The sequence below is a fragment of the Hipposideros armiger genome, unplaced genomic scaffold (assembly GCF_001890085.2).
Source record: "Hipposideros armiger isolate ML-2016 unplaced genomic scaffold, ASM189008v1 scaffold_311, whole genome shotgun sequence".
Classification (NCBI taxonomy): Eukaryota; Metazoa; Chordata; class Mammalia; order Chiroptera; family Hipposideridae; genus Hipposideros; species Hipposideros armiger.
This window is the reverse complement of record NW_017731661.1, coordinates 1,222,071-1,243,170: the sequence shown is the minus strand read 5'-3', so window position 1 is coordinate 1,243,170 and position 21,100 is coordinate 1,222,071. Positions and strand designations below refer to the sequence as shown.

The window sequence follows — 21,100 nt, the reverse complement described above, 5'->3', positions numbered from 1 at the left end:
TATATATGTAATATCCTATATTCACTGATATGTATTTATAATAATCAATCCACTAATAGCCAAAAGAATTTGAAATAGTTTACTTTTGCATACTCCAACTGCATTTAAACTATTTGTACTTCATCAACTCTGACTTTTTTATTAGAAAAAAATGGTGGATTTCCCCCCACTTTTTCTGAACTTTTGGAGTTCCCTTTTCTGCTCTTTAGACCAGAAGTAGAGGGTTTTCTCAGCATCTCACTTTTTCTGTACCACAGTGCTCACTTAGGGGCTGGGGTTGTCTTGATTTCTGGCTAGGGAATTCCAGGAGAAAAAATGGTAATCTCACCACCAGTTCACTGGAACTTTGATTTCTGGTAATTTTCTTCAATCTGCCTAATGATGGTTACTTAAGAGACCTCAAAAGGCTATAGCAAGCATTCTATCAACATATTTTCTATTGTTTTCAGTGGGACAGAAAGGCTGCCATGTGTTTACTCCATCTTACCTCTTACCTGAGACCAGAATACTTCCAGGCTAGTTCACAGTCTTTTACTAGTTCTTTTAAAAAGCTCCATGTGTACTTCTGAAGTATGTCAATTTTGTCATTGTGTGTTACGTTCTCTCTTGTATATCTATAAACATAAGTGTGTTTATTGTGCTGTGTACATCTTCTTTTAGCTTAGTGATACTAAGATATTTTATTCCTCTTTATTCTATTAGCTAATGGGAGTTAAAAGTAAGTTAAAAGCATCTGCAGTGATAACTGTAACTTTTTCTACACAGTCACACACATATATAGGCAAATGCCACAGACTTCATAGACTTCTTTAAGTCATTAATAAGAGAACTAGCAAGGGATTAAGACTGGCTCCAAAAAATGCAAAGTAGAATTGAGAGAGGAGTATTCACAGTAAGAGAAAATTGCATAGAAGGAAGCCTTTATAAGTGGCTACAAAAAAACCCAAAACATTTGAATAAGATTGCTAATTTAAATACAAAATTTGTAATGTCTCTAAGTCAATAAAACTGTAGGGCCTGTCTTTTCTACTAGACTGAAATCATTTGTATTTTATTGGACCAAATTCATTTGCGCTACTGATAGACAAGAATCTTTGGTGCTGCTCTAAGACAAAATCATTTGCATCTCTATCATTTTTTACAGGTTCAATATCTATACTTAAAGAACTATAAATTATTCCAAGCAAGAGCAAATCATGAAAGGTACACACCCCTTGAGAATCAAACAATCCCTTGGGGAACATGTTATACAACATGTAGCAGAATACTGAAAAGTCAGACGGTAATCACTTTTGCCTATTTCTAAGTTTTGGACAATCTTTAAACAATCTCCCTTCAAATCATAAATAATCTCTAAACAGTATTCTTGAGTGCCACCCCCACACTGATTTCAAGGTGTTTTTATGTAATTCATTTACCTGGGTGCAGCAAGAACTGTTCATTCACATAAGTACAATCTCCACGAAGGTTCATCATCAAATCTAAAGCCATTTGGTATTAAGCTACTACTAAGTCAATAAAATTAATTTCTGCCTTGAGATTCCTTACGGTTCTTAGGATTGGATCTTCAACAGCTTCTATCGTTCCAACGGCTTCTGAGCTGACTTTACTTGCTCTTCTACTCTAAGGCTGGGAAGCCAAACGCAAGAAACTCGTCTCCACCAATTCTGTTTGCAGCCACTACATGTGAGTGAATCCGTCTTTCTCCAAAGTGCCCACATCTGCTAAGTATCCTGACTTTCCAGTTACTGACCTGACTTCTAAATGCAGTACTAGGACCTGAGAAGCCATAAAACAGTTATCAGACAAGTCTTGTGAGGGGGTTGTTTAGGTAACGCTTTCACATATGAATACAATACTTTTTCCTTACTAGTGGGCTTGACATACCTTACGAAATAAAGTTATTCTCAAATTTAACATCCAAGGGAAGGTCTGGTTAGTATTCTATTTGTCCAATTACATCCTAGTAAAATTGAAAATGTACTTATTAAAACTGCAATAAACCCACATATTCAGATGTGTGAGAATGAATGCTTGTTACAAGCCGAGAAAGAAAGAGAAGTAAAAGTTAGGTTAAAGGAGAGAAGAACAAATGAAAGAGCATAGCATAATGCCCAGAGCAGACTAAAAGCCTGATGCTTTCAAAGAACTGAAGAAAGTCTAGAATTACCAGATTGCAGAGCTCAGAGGCCGGCGTGGCACGAAATGAGGCTCAACTCACAGAAAGGCTAGATTTTGTAGGGGTTTATAAGCCACTTTTAGCAGTTTTAACTTGATTATAGGATTATGAGATGTCTTTGAAGGTTTTAAGAAGAGGGTGTGACCTGATTCAATTTACATATTAGAAATACAATATTGAGTACAGCGTGGAGAAATGACCGCAGGAAAACAATATTTAGGGGAAAGAGTCAGGTTAGTGCTCCGGTAGCGTAGGAGGAATGTGATATGGTTCTAAACTACCTTGGTGGTAGGTGGTTAGGGGAAAAAATGAATGGATTCACTAGATATTTAAAAGAAAAAACGGAATACTGTCCGTGCAACTCATGAAATGCATGTGTTGTGTGCCTGTCCACTAAAGAACAGATTGAGGTCAACATTCAAAACTCAAGTCTGTGGTTCAAGCAAAAATGCGTGGCTTGTGCCATTTCCTGAGACAAGCAGCACTGAGGAAGTAGGGGGATGAGGAATACCAGAACTGGCCAGTGACGTCCAGGCTGGTAACACTGATTTGTAAATAATCTGCATAGAATTATCCTCTCTTAGAATATGAAAATATGAACTGTCTTATTATTTTGACTGTCAATTCAGAATATACAAAATTTCTTTTTAAAATGTCAAATTAAAAAAAAAATAAACACAGCTTAGATTTAATTTTCATAAAATTCTTCCCAGTCCAACCCTTTGGCCAGGTGGTTGTCCAAATTTTGTTCCTAATATGCACATTTGATGATTAACTCCACAAATACTTTATCATTTGGTTCTACGGAAACTTTCCAGCCACACTTCCTCTCCACTTTCCACCACCCCAATCATCCCACACCATCAGTTTCCCATCACTCAAACTGTTTTCTAGCCATTAAAACAACTATATTGTTACCTGATGAAAATTCTTCATCGCTTTGAAAACCCATTATTCTTGCTTAGAATTTCCTCTCATGAATCATGTCCCTTTGCTGAACTCCTATTCATCCTTCGAAATCTTGCTTCCATATTACTCTCACCAAGAAGCTTTCCTGCTTCAATGTCACCTCGTAACAGTCACAGAAGTAGATACATAATCTAGACTTTCCAATTCATAAATACCATTCACATCCATGTCAGCCAAACTGAATGGTTCACAGAACATTGTATGACCTAAACAAAACCCAAATTACACCCTTGAGACTCTATATAAAGACGTTAAGAGAGAGTCTTTTTCCCTTTTCTCTCTAGGATGACTGAATCAGGATACTATATGCTGAAAGAAAATAGAATAGAATATGGTCAACATGTGAAAAAGAAACTAGAGACAGAGAAGGAACCATTACACCAGCATTGAAATAATGATTTGCATAATACAGTATAAAGAGTGTCAAGGTGTGCAGTGTTCCATAAAATGATCAGACGAGCGGGAGTTCTTGAAGCTCCCAAAGACATTTTCTCTGGATGCCATCTTCAAAGCCAAAAATGTCCCTTGTTTTACTTTAAAGCTAATTTAAACTTTGTTTTCTTTATCTGCAACTGAAAGAATGCTAATATATTTTATGAGCTATATGAGGGCAGACACTACTTTGTATACTATTTTATCCTCTAGATAAGTGTCTTATATGTGATTGAGACTCAATAAATATCTATTTGAGAGTCTAGCCAAAAAGTTTATATAAATGTTCAATATCTGCCATTTCTGTAAGAAGCACTACTTTGTATTAGCCTGTGACAGATGAAATACAGATGACATCGAGTAAATAACCATTACTATGTCTTTTTATTTTGTTCATTATTTGTAGAAATTTACAAAGATCTATTATTATGCTAGAAAGTTTTATCCCACTAATAACAACATTGGACTGAATTTGGATCAAGCCAAATGAAAGACTTTTTGACTTTCTTACAGATCAGTAAAATTTCTTCTTATTTATGCAATACTTTTTTTGAGGTATTTAATTTTTTAAATTTTTATTAAAGTTACTGGGGTGACACTGGATAGTAAAATTATATAGGTTTCAAGTGTACAATTCTATAATTCATCATCTATATATTGCACTTTATGTTCACCACCCAGTCTTAAATTGATCTATTCAATCTGTTCAAGTATATATGAAAACATTACACCTGAAAGTAACCAAAAGAACTGTGATGAAAAAAATTAAGCACCACATAAAAGTGTGAAAATACTTCTGATAGCAAAATACTTCTTATGCAAGCAACAACAATAACTATTAAAACCTTCATACATCTTTTACACTATAGCATATGAGAAAAAAAGAATTAGATTATAAGGTGAAAGGCTAAAATAACCTGCAGCTGTACAAAGTTCTTTCAGCTGTACAAAGTGCTCTTCTTGTGAAGCAACTCTACTGGAGCAAATATTAAAATAAATTAAGTAAAAATAATCATAAAAGTTAAATGTTAATTTTTATTACAAAGAATATTTTCACTTGTTAGAAACATCACTGATAAAATTTTGTCGAAAGTAAACAAAACAGTGATATTTATTTTTGCACAAGTATTCTTGGTATCTCATGATCTAATGGATATTTTCCCACAGAAATTAGGTTTTTTGTAGTTTTTTACTTCAGCCATTTTTCAAGATAACAGCTTTTACAGAGAATAGTTTGTAAATATTTATGAACAATTTCATCTGTGGATTGCAAAATTTCTTATAACTTGCAGCTTGTTGGAATCCAAACAGTATGAGCTCATGAAATCTAAAATATATAGAAATAGGTCTGCAACCTGACTACCACTTATCTAAAAAGTACTTAGAAGCATAAATTCAAGCTACTAAATAAAACAAGTAAACATAAAACCACATATACAGTAAGAGTCCCCTCATTTAGCGAACAAACGTACAGGTACTATATTTATTTTCTTACTACTTATGAAGGATTTCTACCTCCCCCAAAATGGAATAACAGGGAATGGATTTTTTCTTCCAGTCAAAACAACTGGTAAAATTGACCAAAAACATGAAACACTTGTTTTCAGACACTGGATATCAAGCAATGTAGGACACTCATTTGAGTAGAAAATAAAATGAGGTAAGCCTCTAAGTGCCACAGATTATTTTGGTTCTGAAGCTGCATCAAAAGGACAGTAAACACAGGTACGTTCCAGAAATTTTCCTCAGCTGAGGAGATGAACCTGGGAATATGGGGGGGCTAAGGTGGCGAGAGTTTACAGGACAGTGTACTGAGAAGAGAGAACTTCCCAGAGTGCTCCAAAGATTTGCTCAGGGTTCCCTTGAGTCTTCCGGTGAATACCACTTACTGGTGAAGGAACTATCCGAGGCTGGGAAAAGAACGATCTGTAAAGTGCAGAGAGAAAAATTTTCAAAACTCACACAGAGTTGGGAATAGTTTACGATCCCACCAGTCAGAGTGGAAACCCTGTGCCATAGAATAGAGCACCAAGAAGGCTGGGCGTCGGGACCGGAAAGATCAACCCTACACTAAATGCTGTTTGGTTCCTACCCAACGAAGCTCAAAACTAAGCCTTGAAAAAGCCAAAATGTTTCCAAGTAAATTAACTGCATTCTAGAAAAAAGCTAAAACTTCTTTATCAATACTGATAAATATCTAGCATCCAAAAAGATACAATTCACCATGTCTGGCATCTAATCAAAATATGATGCATCAGGAGGACCAAAAGAAAACAACAGAAACTCAAAAATTACAGAAAATGACAGAATTTGTAGACAGGACATTAAAAAACTTAACAAAATTCTATAGATGAAAATATAATTTGTGAGATGAAAAATACACTGGATAGGATAAATATAACATTACGTTATTTAAAAAAAGCTTAATAAACTTGAAGACACAGGAAGAGAAAATATGCAAAATCAAACACAGAAAGAAAAAAATAATGAATTAAAAATAAGAACAGAGCACTAGTGAGCCAAGGAACAATTTCAAGCAGTCTAATATACGTATAATTGGAATTCCAAAATGAGAAGAGAGGAGAAAATAATTTTGAGACACAAAGGCTGAAAGCTTTCAAATTTGGTTAAAATTATAATTTTATGAATTTATGAAGCTCAATAAAACCCAAGCACAAGAAATGAAGAAAACCACACTTATGCACATCGTAATCAAATAGGCCAAATATATAATAAAGAGAAAAAATTTTAATGCAGAAAGAAAAAAAAGGAACAATAAGGTTAAAAGCAGATTTCTCATTAGGAAAAAAAAAGAAAACCAATGGCAAAACATCTTTAAAATAATGAAAGAAAAAGCTACAATTTAGAATTCTTTCACACCCCCAGAAAGTGAAATAAAGACGTTTTCAGAAATACAGCCTGATATAATTTATCGTCAGCAGATCTGCACGTAAGTGTTAAAGGCTGTCCATTTGGCAGTAGAAAAATGGTACTAAATGTTATTATTCTGTCAAACACAATGGGCCACAAAATGAGTCTCAATAAGTTTAAAAGAATCCAAATCACTCAAAATATATTCTGTGACCATAATGGAATTAAATTAGATATAAGTGAAACATTACTAGAAATTCTCCAAATAGCTGGAAATTAAATATCCCACTTCTAAATATCCATAAATCTAGGAGAAAATAAAAAAGGAAATTAGAAAGCATCACCTGAAGAAATCAGAAAAAGAAGAGCAAATTAATGTCAAGGTAAGCAAAAGAAAAGGAATAATTAAAGAGAAGAAATTAATGATATGGGAAAAAAATAGAGAAAATAAATGAAACCATCTGTTTCTTTAAAGAAGAAAATCAACAGAATTGATAACTCTGTAGCCAGGCTGATCAAGAAAAGAAAAAATAAACAAATAAAGAGGAGAAACACATTACCAATATCAGAAATGAGAGAGATGAGAAAACTGGATAATATATGAATATTAATAACCATCTTTTGCCCAAAATTCTACAAATTAGATGAAATGGGAGAGACACAAATGAGAGACACAACAGACAGAACTTAAGAAGAAATACTAACCAGAAAAGCTCTAAATGTGTTTTTAAAAATTAAATTTGCAATTAAAGCTTTCCCAAAAAGAAAATCACAAGTCTAAATATATTCAATGTTGAATTCCACCTCAATTTAAGAAAGAAATAATATCGCTTCTTTCAGAAAATTACAGAGTTAGAACTACTTCCCAATTCACTTCATAAGGCCAGCAGTGCCATAATACCAAATCAAGCAAGATTATAAGAATAGAACATTACAAACGAATATCCCTCAATGACATAGGTATAAAAATTTTTAACAAAAATTTAACAAATCAAATCCAACAACATATAAAAGAAATATAAAATGACCAAGTGGAGCTTACCCCTGAGTAGCAAGGTTGGTTAAACATTCAAAAATCAATTAATGTAATTCTATTCTATTAGCAAATAAATCTCAATTTAAATAATTTTACTATTTTATGTTTAATAATTGAAAGTTAATTATAGTTTTACAAACAAAGACACATACTAATATACTTTAATGTGGCAGATTCCCCAGGAGTAATGTAAAGATTTTTAGGAGAGTAGAAACTAGGTTCTACCTGTATTGACCATCACACTTATTTCCCACATTTTATTATTTTGAGAGAGTGGAATATTTCAACTTTATTACACAAATTCTGGTTTGGCATCCAGAACATATTACTAGTATGTTCTCAAAAGAAAATCCTACTTAGAAAGTTAGTTTCTAACCATTAAATATTCATGAGCATTCAAAAGTAATTATGTAATTTGCTTAAAAATAAAATAAAATTAGATAACCAAGAACTAAAGGGCATGAAATAATTAAAAATATAACAATTATATCAATTATAATTACTATTTAATAAGCTCTACAGATGAGCTCTTTTGTCTCCTTCCATCATAATTCAAATAAATCAAGTGAAATCTGATTAATATTTCAATATAAGTCTTAGAAAATAAAATGATACATCCAGCATCCTCAAAGTCAAAATTTTTAAAAACTATGTGGAAATATTTCTGGCATTTTCTGACTGTATTAGCATCTAAGTCAATCACTATACAATGAAGAAATAAATCTGTCAAGTTAATTTCCATTAATATTTACTGAGTAGTAATTTGTAGTAATATTTCTTGAACAGTTAAGTAACTTCCTTAATTTAGATGTTAAATCAACCTTATAAATAAGGAGAATTTCTCCAGAAAACATGATTTTTAAAAATCACACGGTCTTCCCACAAATCACACAGAAATTAATATAAATAAAACATTATAGTCACAGATCATAAGCTGTTATTAATTAATATAAAAAAGAAGGAATGAACTGTAAATTTTAAAAAAAAAAGTTAAAATAAGACTGGCCTAGCACTGGGGTTGACCCATGAGATGCTCAATAAACTAATTTGAATCCAATCTAATCAAACAATCAATCATAAAAGAATGAATAAATGAAAAAATCCCAATATTACAAAACATAAGCTCTTCTTTAATAAAAGCAGAAGAACATTAGCCTTGACCATTTCAAGATACAAAGAACATCCGAAATGTTTCCTAGCAATAAATCTGAAGCCTTTAGCAGCCTCTCACTAAACACAATAAAAAGGAAACATACAACATATATATACCTTAGATAAAGTTATCAACAATGAGATGTAGTGGGTCTTAAAGAACTGTTAAGTACTGCTGATTCTAAATTTTCATTAAAAATTTAAATTACGTTCAGTATATAATTAAGCGAAAGTGAGATTAGTAAACACAGCAAATAATTTCAAGAGGGGTTATGAGAAAAGTTTATCTACTTAACCCTCAGTTAAAGTATACCATTAATCAGAAAACCCAAATATTTGAGTTATTTAAAGTGTGATGCATTTTTTAACATATAATTTCATTAAAATTTAGTACATTCTTTGGTTGGCTCAATATTATTTGTATGAATGTTTATTATGGAGCTATTAATCATCACAAACATTCATGTACCTACCCTTTTTATCAAGAGTCCATACATGCTTTCATATTGTTCAAAACAAAAAAATCTATCTATTTCATCACTTGGAAAGAAATCGCATTTTTTTGTAATCAATGTTTCACTCAATTTAATCCTATTAACACTTACCTGTATTTTAATAGGCCAGGAAAAGTTGCTGACGTACACATAGAATGTTATGTTGGGATTGCTTCTAAAGTTAAATTTTTCATAGGAAAAACTATCTCTGTATTCCTTTATATTAGTCTTGGAAACTATAGGGGTCTCCTCCCCAGATATTGTTCCAGCTAAAATGTAAATAATAACAAATTTAAATAATTCATATTAGGAAATAAGGATCTTTATGAACTTAAAAATACCCACTTATTTTTATAACTGTACTTATAAGAACATAATTAGCAAAATAAACTCATGTTTACAATTTAGAATGACAAGAAAAAGTAAGGTGTTATAAATATAATGAAATAGACTTAGCATAAAAATTCTTTTTGAAAATGATACCACTGATTTTGTGCTATGTACTAGGCACTGGCTTAGAGACTTTATATTCTTTTCTAATAATAGTTTTATTCCAGAAGTGTTCCATCTCTCTTTTTCAAATTGAAACTTAAGGTGTCAGAACTATTAAAGCATTTGCCTCAAGTTTATAGCTACTGAAAACTAAATTCCTTTTTGGAACTCAGGTATATTTGGCTCCAGACACTGAGTTTTTCCCTACTTAATACTCCCCAGAGCCTTTCAAAATAAATCAGGCCATATTTCACATGTCTCAATTGAATTAAAAAATGGAAGAGAAACGAATTTATTTGTCTTACTACAAACTGAACCATCACTACTTTGAATAAACTGGGAGGAGGCTCTGATTTAAAACATGAGCTATTGTAAATGCTCAATTAGTTAAACAAATACAAATAAATAGTTAAAAAAATACAAATACAATAAATGTTGACTGAAATTAGCTAAATGAAATAAAGCATTTCCAACAACCTTACCTTAACAAACAATAAAAATAATTACAACTAGTATATTGGGCAACTGAATTAATTTCTAACTGGTCATTATTCCAAAATTGTCTTGGATGCTTTTTTAAAAATGCAGATTTCCTGACCCCATCTCCCAACCTGATAAATAAAATTTTCAGACACTTGGTCCTGAGTACCTGAAAGCTACAAGTGATTTCTTGCATATTAAAATCAGTATTCTAAAGTGATTACAGAGGTTTTATACACTTTTGTTGAAAATTTTAAAACTCTCACAAAGCCAGTTTATTACACAGAAGTAAATTTCAAATTAGCTGGTCAAGTTATCATGAATTATTAATTAATGAAACTCATAATGCTGAGATTTTACTATATAGTTGCACTATTTTAACAAAATACCTATATGTTTGCCTGAACTCCTCATTTTTGACACATGTTTTTGAAATGCATAGGTTTTGGAATGCCAAAGACCTCATCACTCCTGAATTCTATGTTTCAATAATCCTACATATTAAAATAGCATAATGACTTTATTTTCAGAAATCAAATATGGAATACTTTCTTGAAAAAAAGCTTCCAGCACTTTTATGCAACAGTGTATCTTTGATATAGAAAATATCAAAATAATTTCCTAAAATGTAAATATAAAAAATGTGAGCTTTTGCATAGTCCAACATACATATTTGTACTTCTTCTTAGTTATATTTTTTAGAAGTAAACAATTTTAACTTGTAAACCTTATTATGGAAGACATATTAAGTGTAGGCTTGAGGTTTTTTCAACCCTCTCTCAGTACCAAATAGAGAAGGTATATTTCTAAGTTTGAAAGTAATAGAAAAGTTAACTTATCATCATTCACAGAAGACTTGCATTGTTTTATACCAACATAAGGTTAATAATTAAATTTATAGTTTCAATAGTGAATCAAATAATTGAAATTTGTCTCTTTAGATTAAAATTTTATCTTAATTAAAATCAGCAATTCATAACACTGCTATTTAAAAAAAATAAGTAGTGTACAATATTTGTTACCTATCTATGTAATTTTAATTGAGTAAGAAAGGAATTTAACAAAGTAATGAAGTTTTATTTATAATGCTACTTATTGTTTTTACTTGAAACAGCACAATGATTGGGTATACATTTTTTTAAAATTTTAATTATTTAAATTAATAGTAAAAGGTCATATTAAATAACTTCTATATATGAACAGATGTGAAAGGCACATGACAATAAAATGTTCTTACCTGTTGAACCAACTGACCATGTAATGTTGAGATTAAAGTTGTTTGATGCATTAATCGAAATATCCAAATTTTTGTTTGACTACCAAGAAAGAAAACATTAAAGTTAAAAAAATCAAATTATACTAGATAGACATGTTCAATGATTTAATTATGTCCATGCTATTATTTCTCAAACTCTATACGTTATGTCAATATTCAACTGAGTAAGTGTAGATGCCAATTACACTCTTTTAATAAAAAAATATATTCAGGTGATAGATTCAAAGATAGATTTAAGGTTCCCTTTTATGTTTTCTACTGAAATTTGGCTTTCTGTATGTAAAGCAGAGGCTGTTGTAATTCAAAATTTGTATTTTAATTTTCTTTGCTTATCTGTAGTTAATATTTGAATGATACAGGTTTGGGTTAGTCCAATAATTTTACAGCATCATAAGATTGTTTTGTTGAAAGACTTGGTTGCATACTGTATTGCTATATATACTTTTTCCAGTTAAAAAATACTTAAAAATATAAAATTAAAAATTTCAGGCAAAAATGATGAGCCTACTATGAAAAAAGAGATCACATCATTTAAACATCTGTACAGAGGAACACTGAAGAATTTATATCAGTTGGCCTGTTCCCTATCATTCATCCATTTAATTTCAAGGAAAAAAATGTCTAAAACATTTCCTTAAATTTTATTTATTATCTTACTCCAAGAAATGAGAAAGAGAAAGTACATGATTATAACGACTGAGTCCTGCAGAAACACAAAGAAAGATAGTTGTATCGAATAGGTTTAGCTTCAGATATTGTGTTTTGCTGTGTTTTTAATATACAAAAACTGTACAAAGAGCTGTACTACTAGCTGAGAACTGGCTACTAAAAAAAAATAAATTACTTAGTGTTATTATTTTTTTCTAAATAAGATAAAGCAGGTAAGCTAATAGAAAATACATCTCATTTTCTAAGTGGCTCTTCGAGAAAATAAGTCTGCAAGCAATCAAGCTCCCCATAACTAATGTTAACAGGCTTAAGGGGAAATTGACTAAAGGACATGGTCCTTCCTTGATGGACAGGAGTGGAAAAAAGAAGCACCATAAAAGGCTGCTGGATGATGTGTGATAGTCATCCCACTTAAAATGTACACCAAGATCCAATTTTTTACCTCCATATAGCATCTATTCATAATGATTGCCATAGTGTGATAGCTGGGTCTCTAAGAAGAATTATTAGTAATTTTCCATAACTACTAGAAGGCATTCTCTTCACAGTTTCCAGGAAGAAAATATAGATTCAAGAAGAACAGTCATCTCAAAAGAACATGCAAAATTAAATGTATTATAAGGTTGAATGATTGTCATACAGCTTTTTCAGGGCAGTGCTCATTAACACTGCAGGGATAGCATCTGAGACATCAAAATAATCAAAGAAAAATAAAGCCTGGAAGTATAAATACATGTAACATTTCAGAAGGATACTGCATTATCTATCAAGTCATACGCATAAATGACCATGAGTGTAAGAAGGAAGTTAACTTCCTGAGTTCTATTGATAAGCTGTTAAGATACCTTCCACAATATGTACCACAAAAGTCAAACTTCTTGAGACCTTGCTATTTTTTTGAGAATGAGTGAAAACATTTGACATGGATTCAAGATAATGTCACTACTAATGACTCTAATGACAAATGCAAAATGCTTTTATGGAAGCATGCTAACAGGTCTGTTCAATAGATTATGTTGTTCAGGTATGGCAAGCAACATCTATTTCAACATATACAGAGGGTGCCAAAACATGTATACACATTTTAAGAAAGGAAAACTGTATTAAAATTGTAATACTCAATATATACCAATAACAAAAGATGAATACAAATCACGTTTGAGTTCTGCAATTACAAGAGGTGCTCAGAGTGGTACCCATCAGAGTCCAGACACTTCTGATTATGGCGAACGACTGCTTGAGCAACGCTGACCAAGGTGTCCACTCCTATACATTTTTTGGCATCCCTGGTATACAATGTAGCATTAAGGAAAACCCAGAAACCAAAGAAAAAACATTTCTGGTAACAAATATTGATTTACATCATCATAATGAACTAACCAGACCTGAAAACCAATTACTGCTTCGTATTCATTAAATCATGTCCATGAGGCATTGAAATGAATGAATGAACAGTATGCATTGTTTAGTCAGATGACCTTGGGTTCAAATCTTAGCTCTTTAACATATGCGCTGATTGGTTTAGGGAAAGCTGCGTGCTGAAAATCAGTTTCCTCATCTCCAAAATGGAGATACGATGACCACCCTAAATAATTTCTTGTGAACATTAAACAAGATAATTTCTCGAAAAACAGCATGGTTTCAGGCCATAGTGCTGATAATGGTAGTGTTGATATTATTAGCTCTAGTGACACAGAATGTCTTCTTTTCTTCTTTTACTTCACCTTCATCTTCATCAGGGGACCCAGGAAAAGGGCATACTTGCCAATATCTGAGAGGAAATTGTTTTTTTTATTATTAATGAAGTGGTTCAAAAATAGCTGCTTTTTTATAAAAACAAAATAAGGTAGAAACAGTGGACTTTCTTTTTCAAGAACATCTTCTTATTTTTATCTTGAAGTCACATCTTCATAATTATGTGTGCCTCATTTGGGGTCAAGGAATTATGAGAATAACTGCTATTGTTAAAAAGTTCATAAAAATCTCCAATTGATATAGAAAACTATAAAACTCTTCTTGAAATTTTAGTTCATGCTCTATCAATTCCAAGATTAAGTATTACTGAAATATATGGCACCATAACTAAAGCCCTATAAAATGCATAGAAGGTCAAGAAAAAATAATGCTGGACTGAAAGAAGTAATATTGTAATTACCATAGTAAACGACAAAATTAGTCATTTAGAACATTGTTGGTTAGATGTGGATAAATTAGGCAAGATCATGTTATGTAGGAAACTACTCCAGAAATTGTTCACATGAAAGCACTGGCTAGAAGTGATGTATAGCAGATTAGAATGAAATGTATCGTCAAAATGAATGAAATGCATAAATAATTGAGGTAACTATTTTTTATTATTTATTTTTGTAGGATTAGTAGGAAGCCCTGATCAATAATCCATAACTTCAGAAACTGTGCTATGCTGAATAACTCTTTAACTATAAATGCTCATTATAAGTTATATATAACAATGTTATATGCTTTCTTCATGGCATCTCTCATGATAGTTTAGCATCCTACACTTTCAAAGAACATGTGTTCGGGCTATTGGCTTCAATTGGATAAGAGTAGAAAGTAAAACAAAAAGCGGAGACATTTGGAAGCACTCAAGGATTGCTGGAAATTGTAGGAGAGGACAGTCAAGAGAGAAGCAAACCAGAACTATGGCTGATCTGGACCTATGCGAATGACACTGTGGGTAACACTGGGGAGGAATATTATTCACACTCACATTTTGAGTCAGACACACGTTTATATTAAATTTCTTATATCCTTAAAAATTCTACAAGTTTGTAATTACTCTCTTTTCTGAACACAATGGAATACTAATACTAGAAATCAATAATAGACAGAAATAGGAAACTTCACAAATATGTGGAAATTAACACACTCCTGAATTAATGGGTCAAACGGGAAATCAAAAGGAAAATCAGAAAATATCTTGAAACAAACTAAAATGAAAAAACAATATGCCAAAACTTGTGGGATGCTGCAAAAAGCAGTTCAAAGAGGTAATTTAGAGCGACAAAGCCTATGTTAAAGGAGAAGAGAGATCTAAAATAAACAGCCTCTTTACAAGCTCAATAAAATAAAAATAAACAAACTATATCCAAACAGAAAGATTAGTACAAAGATAATGAAATACAGTATAAAAACAATACAAAAAAATCAACAAAGTTGTTTTTTTGAAAAGTAAACAAAATCAACAAAACTTTTAGCAAGACTAACTAAAAAATGAGAGCAGACTCCAAACGTAAAATCTGACATCAAAGTGGAGACATTACAATGCAAAATAAAAACACAATGAGATAGCACCTCACATCTATATGGTTATAATAATTAAAAAAAAAGATAACAAGCACTGGGGAGGAGGTGGAGAAATTGGAGCCCTTGTATACTATTATTAGGAATGTGCAATGGTACAGCTGCTATGGCAAACAGTATAGAGGTTCCTCAAAAAATTAAGAATAGAAATACCATATGATCAAGCAATCCCACTTTGGGGTATTTTCCTAAAGAATTAAAAGCACTATCCAGAAAAGATAGCTGCAGTCCCATGTTCATTGCAGCTTTATTCGTAATAACCAAGATAGGGAAACAACCTAAACATACATCAATGGATGAATGGATTAAGAAAATGTGTAAGCTATTTGACATTGGTCTTGGCAATCCTTTTTAAGATCTGATACCAAAAGCAAAAGCAACAAAAGCAAAGATAAACAAGTGGGACTACACAACAAACTAAAAAGCTTCTGCACAACCAAAGAAACCATCAACAAAATGAAAAGATAACCAACTAAATGGGAGAAAATAATTACAAATCCTTTTGCAAATCAATTGTAAATCACAATGAGTTAATAACCAAAATATATTTAAAAAGGCATACACTCAATAGCAATAAAACAAACAATCTGATTTAAAAATGGGCACAAAATCTAAATAGACATTTTTCCAGTTAAGACATACAGATGGCCAACAGGTACATGAAAAGGTGCTCAACATCATTAATCATTGGGGAAATGAAAATCAAAACCACAAGGACGTATCACATCAAAAAGTCAAGAAATAACAAGTATAGGCAAGATGTAGAGAAAAGGAAACCCTTGTACACTATTGGTGGGATTGTAAATTAGTGCAGCCACTATGGTAGACAGTATGGAGGTTCCTCGAAAACTAAAAAATAAAACTACCATATGATTCAGCAATTCCACTTTGGGTATTTATCCAAAATAAAAAAATGAAAACACTAACTCAAAAAGCTGTATGCATCCACATGTTCACTGCAGCATTATTTACAATAATTATGTAGATAAATAATTATTTACAATCAAGATATGGAAGCAACCTAAGTGTCCACTGATGGATGAATCGATATATGGCAATATCGTATAACCATTAAAAAAAAAAAAGGGATATCTTGCTAATTGCAACAGCATGGATGGACCTTGAGGGCAGTATGCTAAGTGAAATAAGTCAGACAGAAAAAGACAAATATCCCATGACCTAGTGAGATGTGGAATATAAAAAAACAAAACAAAACAAAAAATCAAAAACAAACAAACAAAAAAACCAAGCTCATGGATACAGAGAACAGATTGGTGGTGGCAGGGGTGGCGAAGGGGAAATAGGTGAAATGGGTGAAGGTGGTTGAGAAGTACAAACTTCTAGCTATAAAATAAATGTCATGGGGATGTAATGTACGGCATGGTGCCTATACTTAATAATACCATACTGCATATTTAAAAGTTGCTAGGAGAAAATATCTTAAAAGATTTCATCACAAGAAAAAATATTTTTATAACAATGTATGGTGATGGATGTTTACTAGACTTATGTGATCATGTCACAATACATACAGATATCAGATTGTTCTGTTGCATACCTGAAACTAATATAAGGTAATTTGTCCATTCTATCTCAATATTTCAGCCTTAAAAAAGGGAAATCCTGCTGTATGTGGCAATATAGATGAACCCGGAGGACATTTTGCTAAGGGAAATAAGCCAGTCACAGAAGGACAAATTCTGCATGATTATACTTATATAAAGTATCTAAAATAGTCTAACTCACATCACAGAAGCGGAAAGTAGAACGATAGTTGCCAGGGGCTGGGGAAGGGGGAAATCGGAAGTTGTATAACGGGTATAGTTTCAGTTATGCAAGACACGTTCTGGAGACTGCCGTACAAAACAGTTCCTATCGTTCACAGCATGGTACTGCACTCTTAAAAACTTGTTAACAGAGAGCTGTCACATTGTTACAACCACAATAAACAAAAAAGGATAATCGTAATATTTTTCAAAACATCTTCATTTAGAAAGCGCTATTTTTAGTTTCAAAAGAACTAAAATTCCATCCAAATAAACTATAAGGTTGGTATTACCATCCACTGGACTTTTTAACTTTATAAAAAGTCTCAAATGGATAGCAATATAGGTGTGTTATTTTTAAACCAACTTAGAGCTTTTTCTTGGGTTGATGGTTTGGTCTTATATTCACAATTAATCTTTCATACATTTAAACTTCATAAACTTATAAAATGATATCACTGATGTGGTAAGCTGCTTAAAGATAGCATTCTATTATGCTAAGCGAGATAAGTCAGACAGAGAAAGACAAATACTGTATGATCTTATTTCTGCGTGGACTCTAAAAAAGCTGAACTTGTAAAACCAGCGAGAGCAGAATGGTGGTTAGCAGGGGCTGAGGGGGTGGGAGAATTGGGGACATGCTGTTTAAGAGCACAGACTTCCAACCAGCAGACAAATAAGCCCTAGAGATCTAATGCACAGCATAGCGATTATAGACAACAATATTGTATTATAAACTTCAAAGGTGCTAACAAACTAGCTTTTATTTATTCCCACCACAAAAAAGAAATAATAATTATGTGACACGCCAGAGATGTTAGCTACATGCTAAGGTGGAAAATATATTGTAATATATAAATGTATCAAATCAACATATTGTACACTTTAAGCTTACACAATGTTATATCTCAATAAAACTAATTAAGAAAAAACAAGCTAGCATTTATATAACTCAGGTTTAGAAAAAAGCCAATGAAATCCTACTTACTATGTAATGGTGTATAAGGAAAAAAAAAAAAATATATATATATATAATATAGCACGTTTTAAATTTGGAGTATTATTTTCAGATAAGACTACTCCTAGTTTGCAAGTTTAATTATAAACACAAACACTGTCATAAGCCTGAAAAATTAATAGAAATAATATATCATTTAAACTATAACTGTTCACAATATCTGAAATATCAAACTCACAAATTCTCTGAATCACAGGGATACCTAAGTTTTATGAAAAGAAAAATATTAAAAGGATTAATCATTGTACAAAACCCCTACAGTGTGATAATTCTAAGAGGTAAAAATTACAATGAAATATGACAAAAAAGTTGTATCCCTTCATATAAATATACCTATATTATACAAGCTAAATTATCTTCTCACCTGTTCTGGGTTTGCTATGAAGTTGATGGCAGTATGGTGGCGATCGTCCTCCTGTAATAAGCTGAAGGTGAACTGATAGTCAATCAAAAGACTGTCTGTGGGGAAAAAAATACAATCCGGACGTGTATTTTTAAAAACTGCTTCATAAACAAAAGTTAGGTGAAAATATATTGTATATCAGTATTGAAAACAATTATCATTGATTATTAATGGGCTATTTAAGACTAGAAAAATATAAATTTGGTCATTAAGCAACAGAAAGCAAAACATAAACATGAAGACGTCTTAATTCTTTAAAAATTATATTACTTCTGTTGTCATTATAAACGTCTATGAATGCTATAGACATTCTGGAAACCACACAAACGTAAGAAAATAAAAGTCGTCCATAATCTTACAACCAGAGAAAAATACAGAACACATTTGGTGCGTTTTATTCCAGTTAAAATTTTGTTAAATAGATAGACTAGCAGACATTTTGATCTCCTACTATCATAAATTCAAATTCTTTGAAAAAAATGAATTTTAATAACTAAATAATATTTCATCATATGCTATAATTCATTTATTTGTTCCTTTATTATTGTGGTAATTTTTACTTTTAGGAATTTTAAAATGACTCTGTGGTAAATATCATTCTGCAGAAGTGGCTCTCATTAACGACCGATGAAAATAACACTGGGGTAAACAATTCTTAATTGTGTCCGTGTATAGTGCTGAAGCCAGGTGAATCGTTTGAATGTGACAGGTCACGAGTAGCTTCTCAAGAGTAAGCAGTACTCATAATGTTAAACTGTCACCTTTATAAAAAAAAAATTCAAATTATTTTAAATGGAAGATTTCTATTTTTTGGATACAGACCTTTCATGTTATGCCCTCTGCAATTAAACACTATTAAAACAAAAACTAAAGATGGGAATAATATCACTGAACTTATTGTTAAAAGTATCAAGGCTTCATTCCTGATGTCACCATATACTGTACAAGATCAACTCTATATATTTCTTATATAACCTAGTGTAAGGCAACACTTTGTGTTTCTAAGAATTTATAGGCATTCTTATACATGACAATGAGAATTATGCAATGGTCATATTTTCTATTTTCAGCTGACTGCCAGAAAATTCAGAGGTAAATCCAATGGGCCAGTGTTGTTCTAGGCACTAGAGATAAAAAAATAGAATCTTCTGTCCTCATGCAATCTATAGTCTATTAGATGCACATCAAAAATTAATAAAAAACGTAAGTATATAGTATAAAAGATGACAATAAGTGTTTTGGGGAATAACAAACCAGGGGAAAGGAAAGGAAATGTTGGGATATAAGTGTGCTTGCTACTTTGAGAAGGAACATTTAAAGACCAAAGACAGTAAGCCATGGAGTTTAGTAGAAATAGTGTAGTCCAGGCAGAGGAAACAAGTACAAAACCTCATAGAAAGAACAAGCCTTAACTATGATTCCTGTAAAGAGGTTGTGGCGAGAATACAGGCAAGAGCTGACAGGCGAGGCAAGTAGCTGTGGAGGTCAAAAAAACAGGTCAGACACACAGAACGTATTTGGAAGTTACAACAAACAAGGTAAGCTGAAAACAATGAAGCATTTGAAGGAAAGAAAGGTAAAGTTTTTGGACCCAAGACCAAACATAATGTCAGCATTAGCTGAGATAGGTAAGAATAGGTTTTATTTGTTGGGAGCTAGGATGAATAATTGGAGCTTAGTTTTAAAGTTAAAATTTGAGTTACTTATTGAATATGTAAGTGATATGTTAAGTAGAGGTACAGAGCATGTCTGTTAGATAACAATGTGCAAATTACCAGTATTTTACATGGGATTTATAGCACTTTAGCCAAAGGAAATCGCTAGTTGCTGATAGAGAAGAGGTCTAAGAGATGAGCCCTGAGGCACACCAATGTGCAATCATCAGCTGCTCAGGAGGAGCCCACAAAGGGACCGAGAGGTCAAACTATGAGACAGGAATCAAACCAGGATTTAGTATCATGCAGCCAAGTAAACAAAGTGTTTAAAACAGCAAGTAGTAGAGAGATCCAAGATGGCGGAGGAGAGAAACACTGTGTGTGCTTCCTTCCGTGAACACATTAAAATTACAACTAAATTATAAAACAATCAACCTGGGGAGCCGTCTGAAGACTGGCTTAACAAAAGCTTTATAACTAAGGACATAAAGAAGCAGCCAGGTGGAGACTCGCAGGAGGGGCAGAGATGAAACACAGCTGGCTCCAAACCGCCACGTGGCAGTTGAGAAGGAGGAGGGGTACCCTGGCTGTGGAGGTTCCCCAGGGAGGAGCAGACGACCCCAGCCCCACACCAGGCTCCCCAGCCCAGAGTACTGCTGCCAGAAAGAGGAGCCCCCAGAACATATAGTTGTGAAAAACAGTGCCGATTCCGACCAACCGGGTGGGACGGAAGGCTGCGGGGGAACCCTGGCGTCCTCTTAAATGCCCCGCGCATGAACTCACTCACTCCCGGGCACTCACCCTGGGCTCTGGCGGAGGGCCGGTGACTCAAGGGGCATCGGAGGCATATGGAGGGGCGGGCAGACTGAGGAGTGTGGTGGCCA

The 21,100-nt window shown here is 32.6% G+C and overlaps 1 protein-coding gene across 8 annotated transcripts in view; it reads right to left on the bottom strand.

Annotated features, from left to right (window-relative positions):
* The window catches only part of ATRNL1 (attractin like 1), a 625,874-nt gene that overhangs the window by 400,739 nt on the left and 204,035 nt on the right, over positions 1–21,100 (bottom strand). For 7 of the 8 annotated variants that reach the window (XM_019660096.1, XM_019660098.1, XM_019660097.1 and 4 more), the window contains exons 22-24: positions 18,523–18,617; positions 11,343–11,421; positions 9,245–9,402 (exon numbers count right to left, since the gene is read on the bottom strand). In XM_019660096.1, the coding sequence (XP_019515641.1) occupies positions 9,245–9,402; positions 11,343–11,421; positions 18,523–18,617 (332 nt within the window). Of the gene's footprint in view, positions 1–4,595; positions 5,507–9,244; positions 9,403–11,342; positions 11,422–18,522; positions 18,618–21,100 lie in introns of those variants that run through there. The other variant, XM_019660101.1, reaches the window with a different exon arrangement.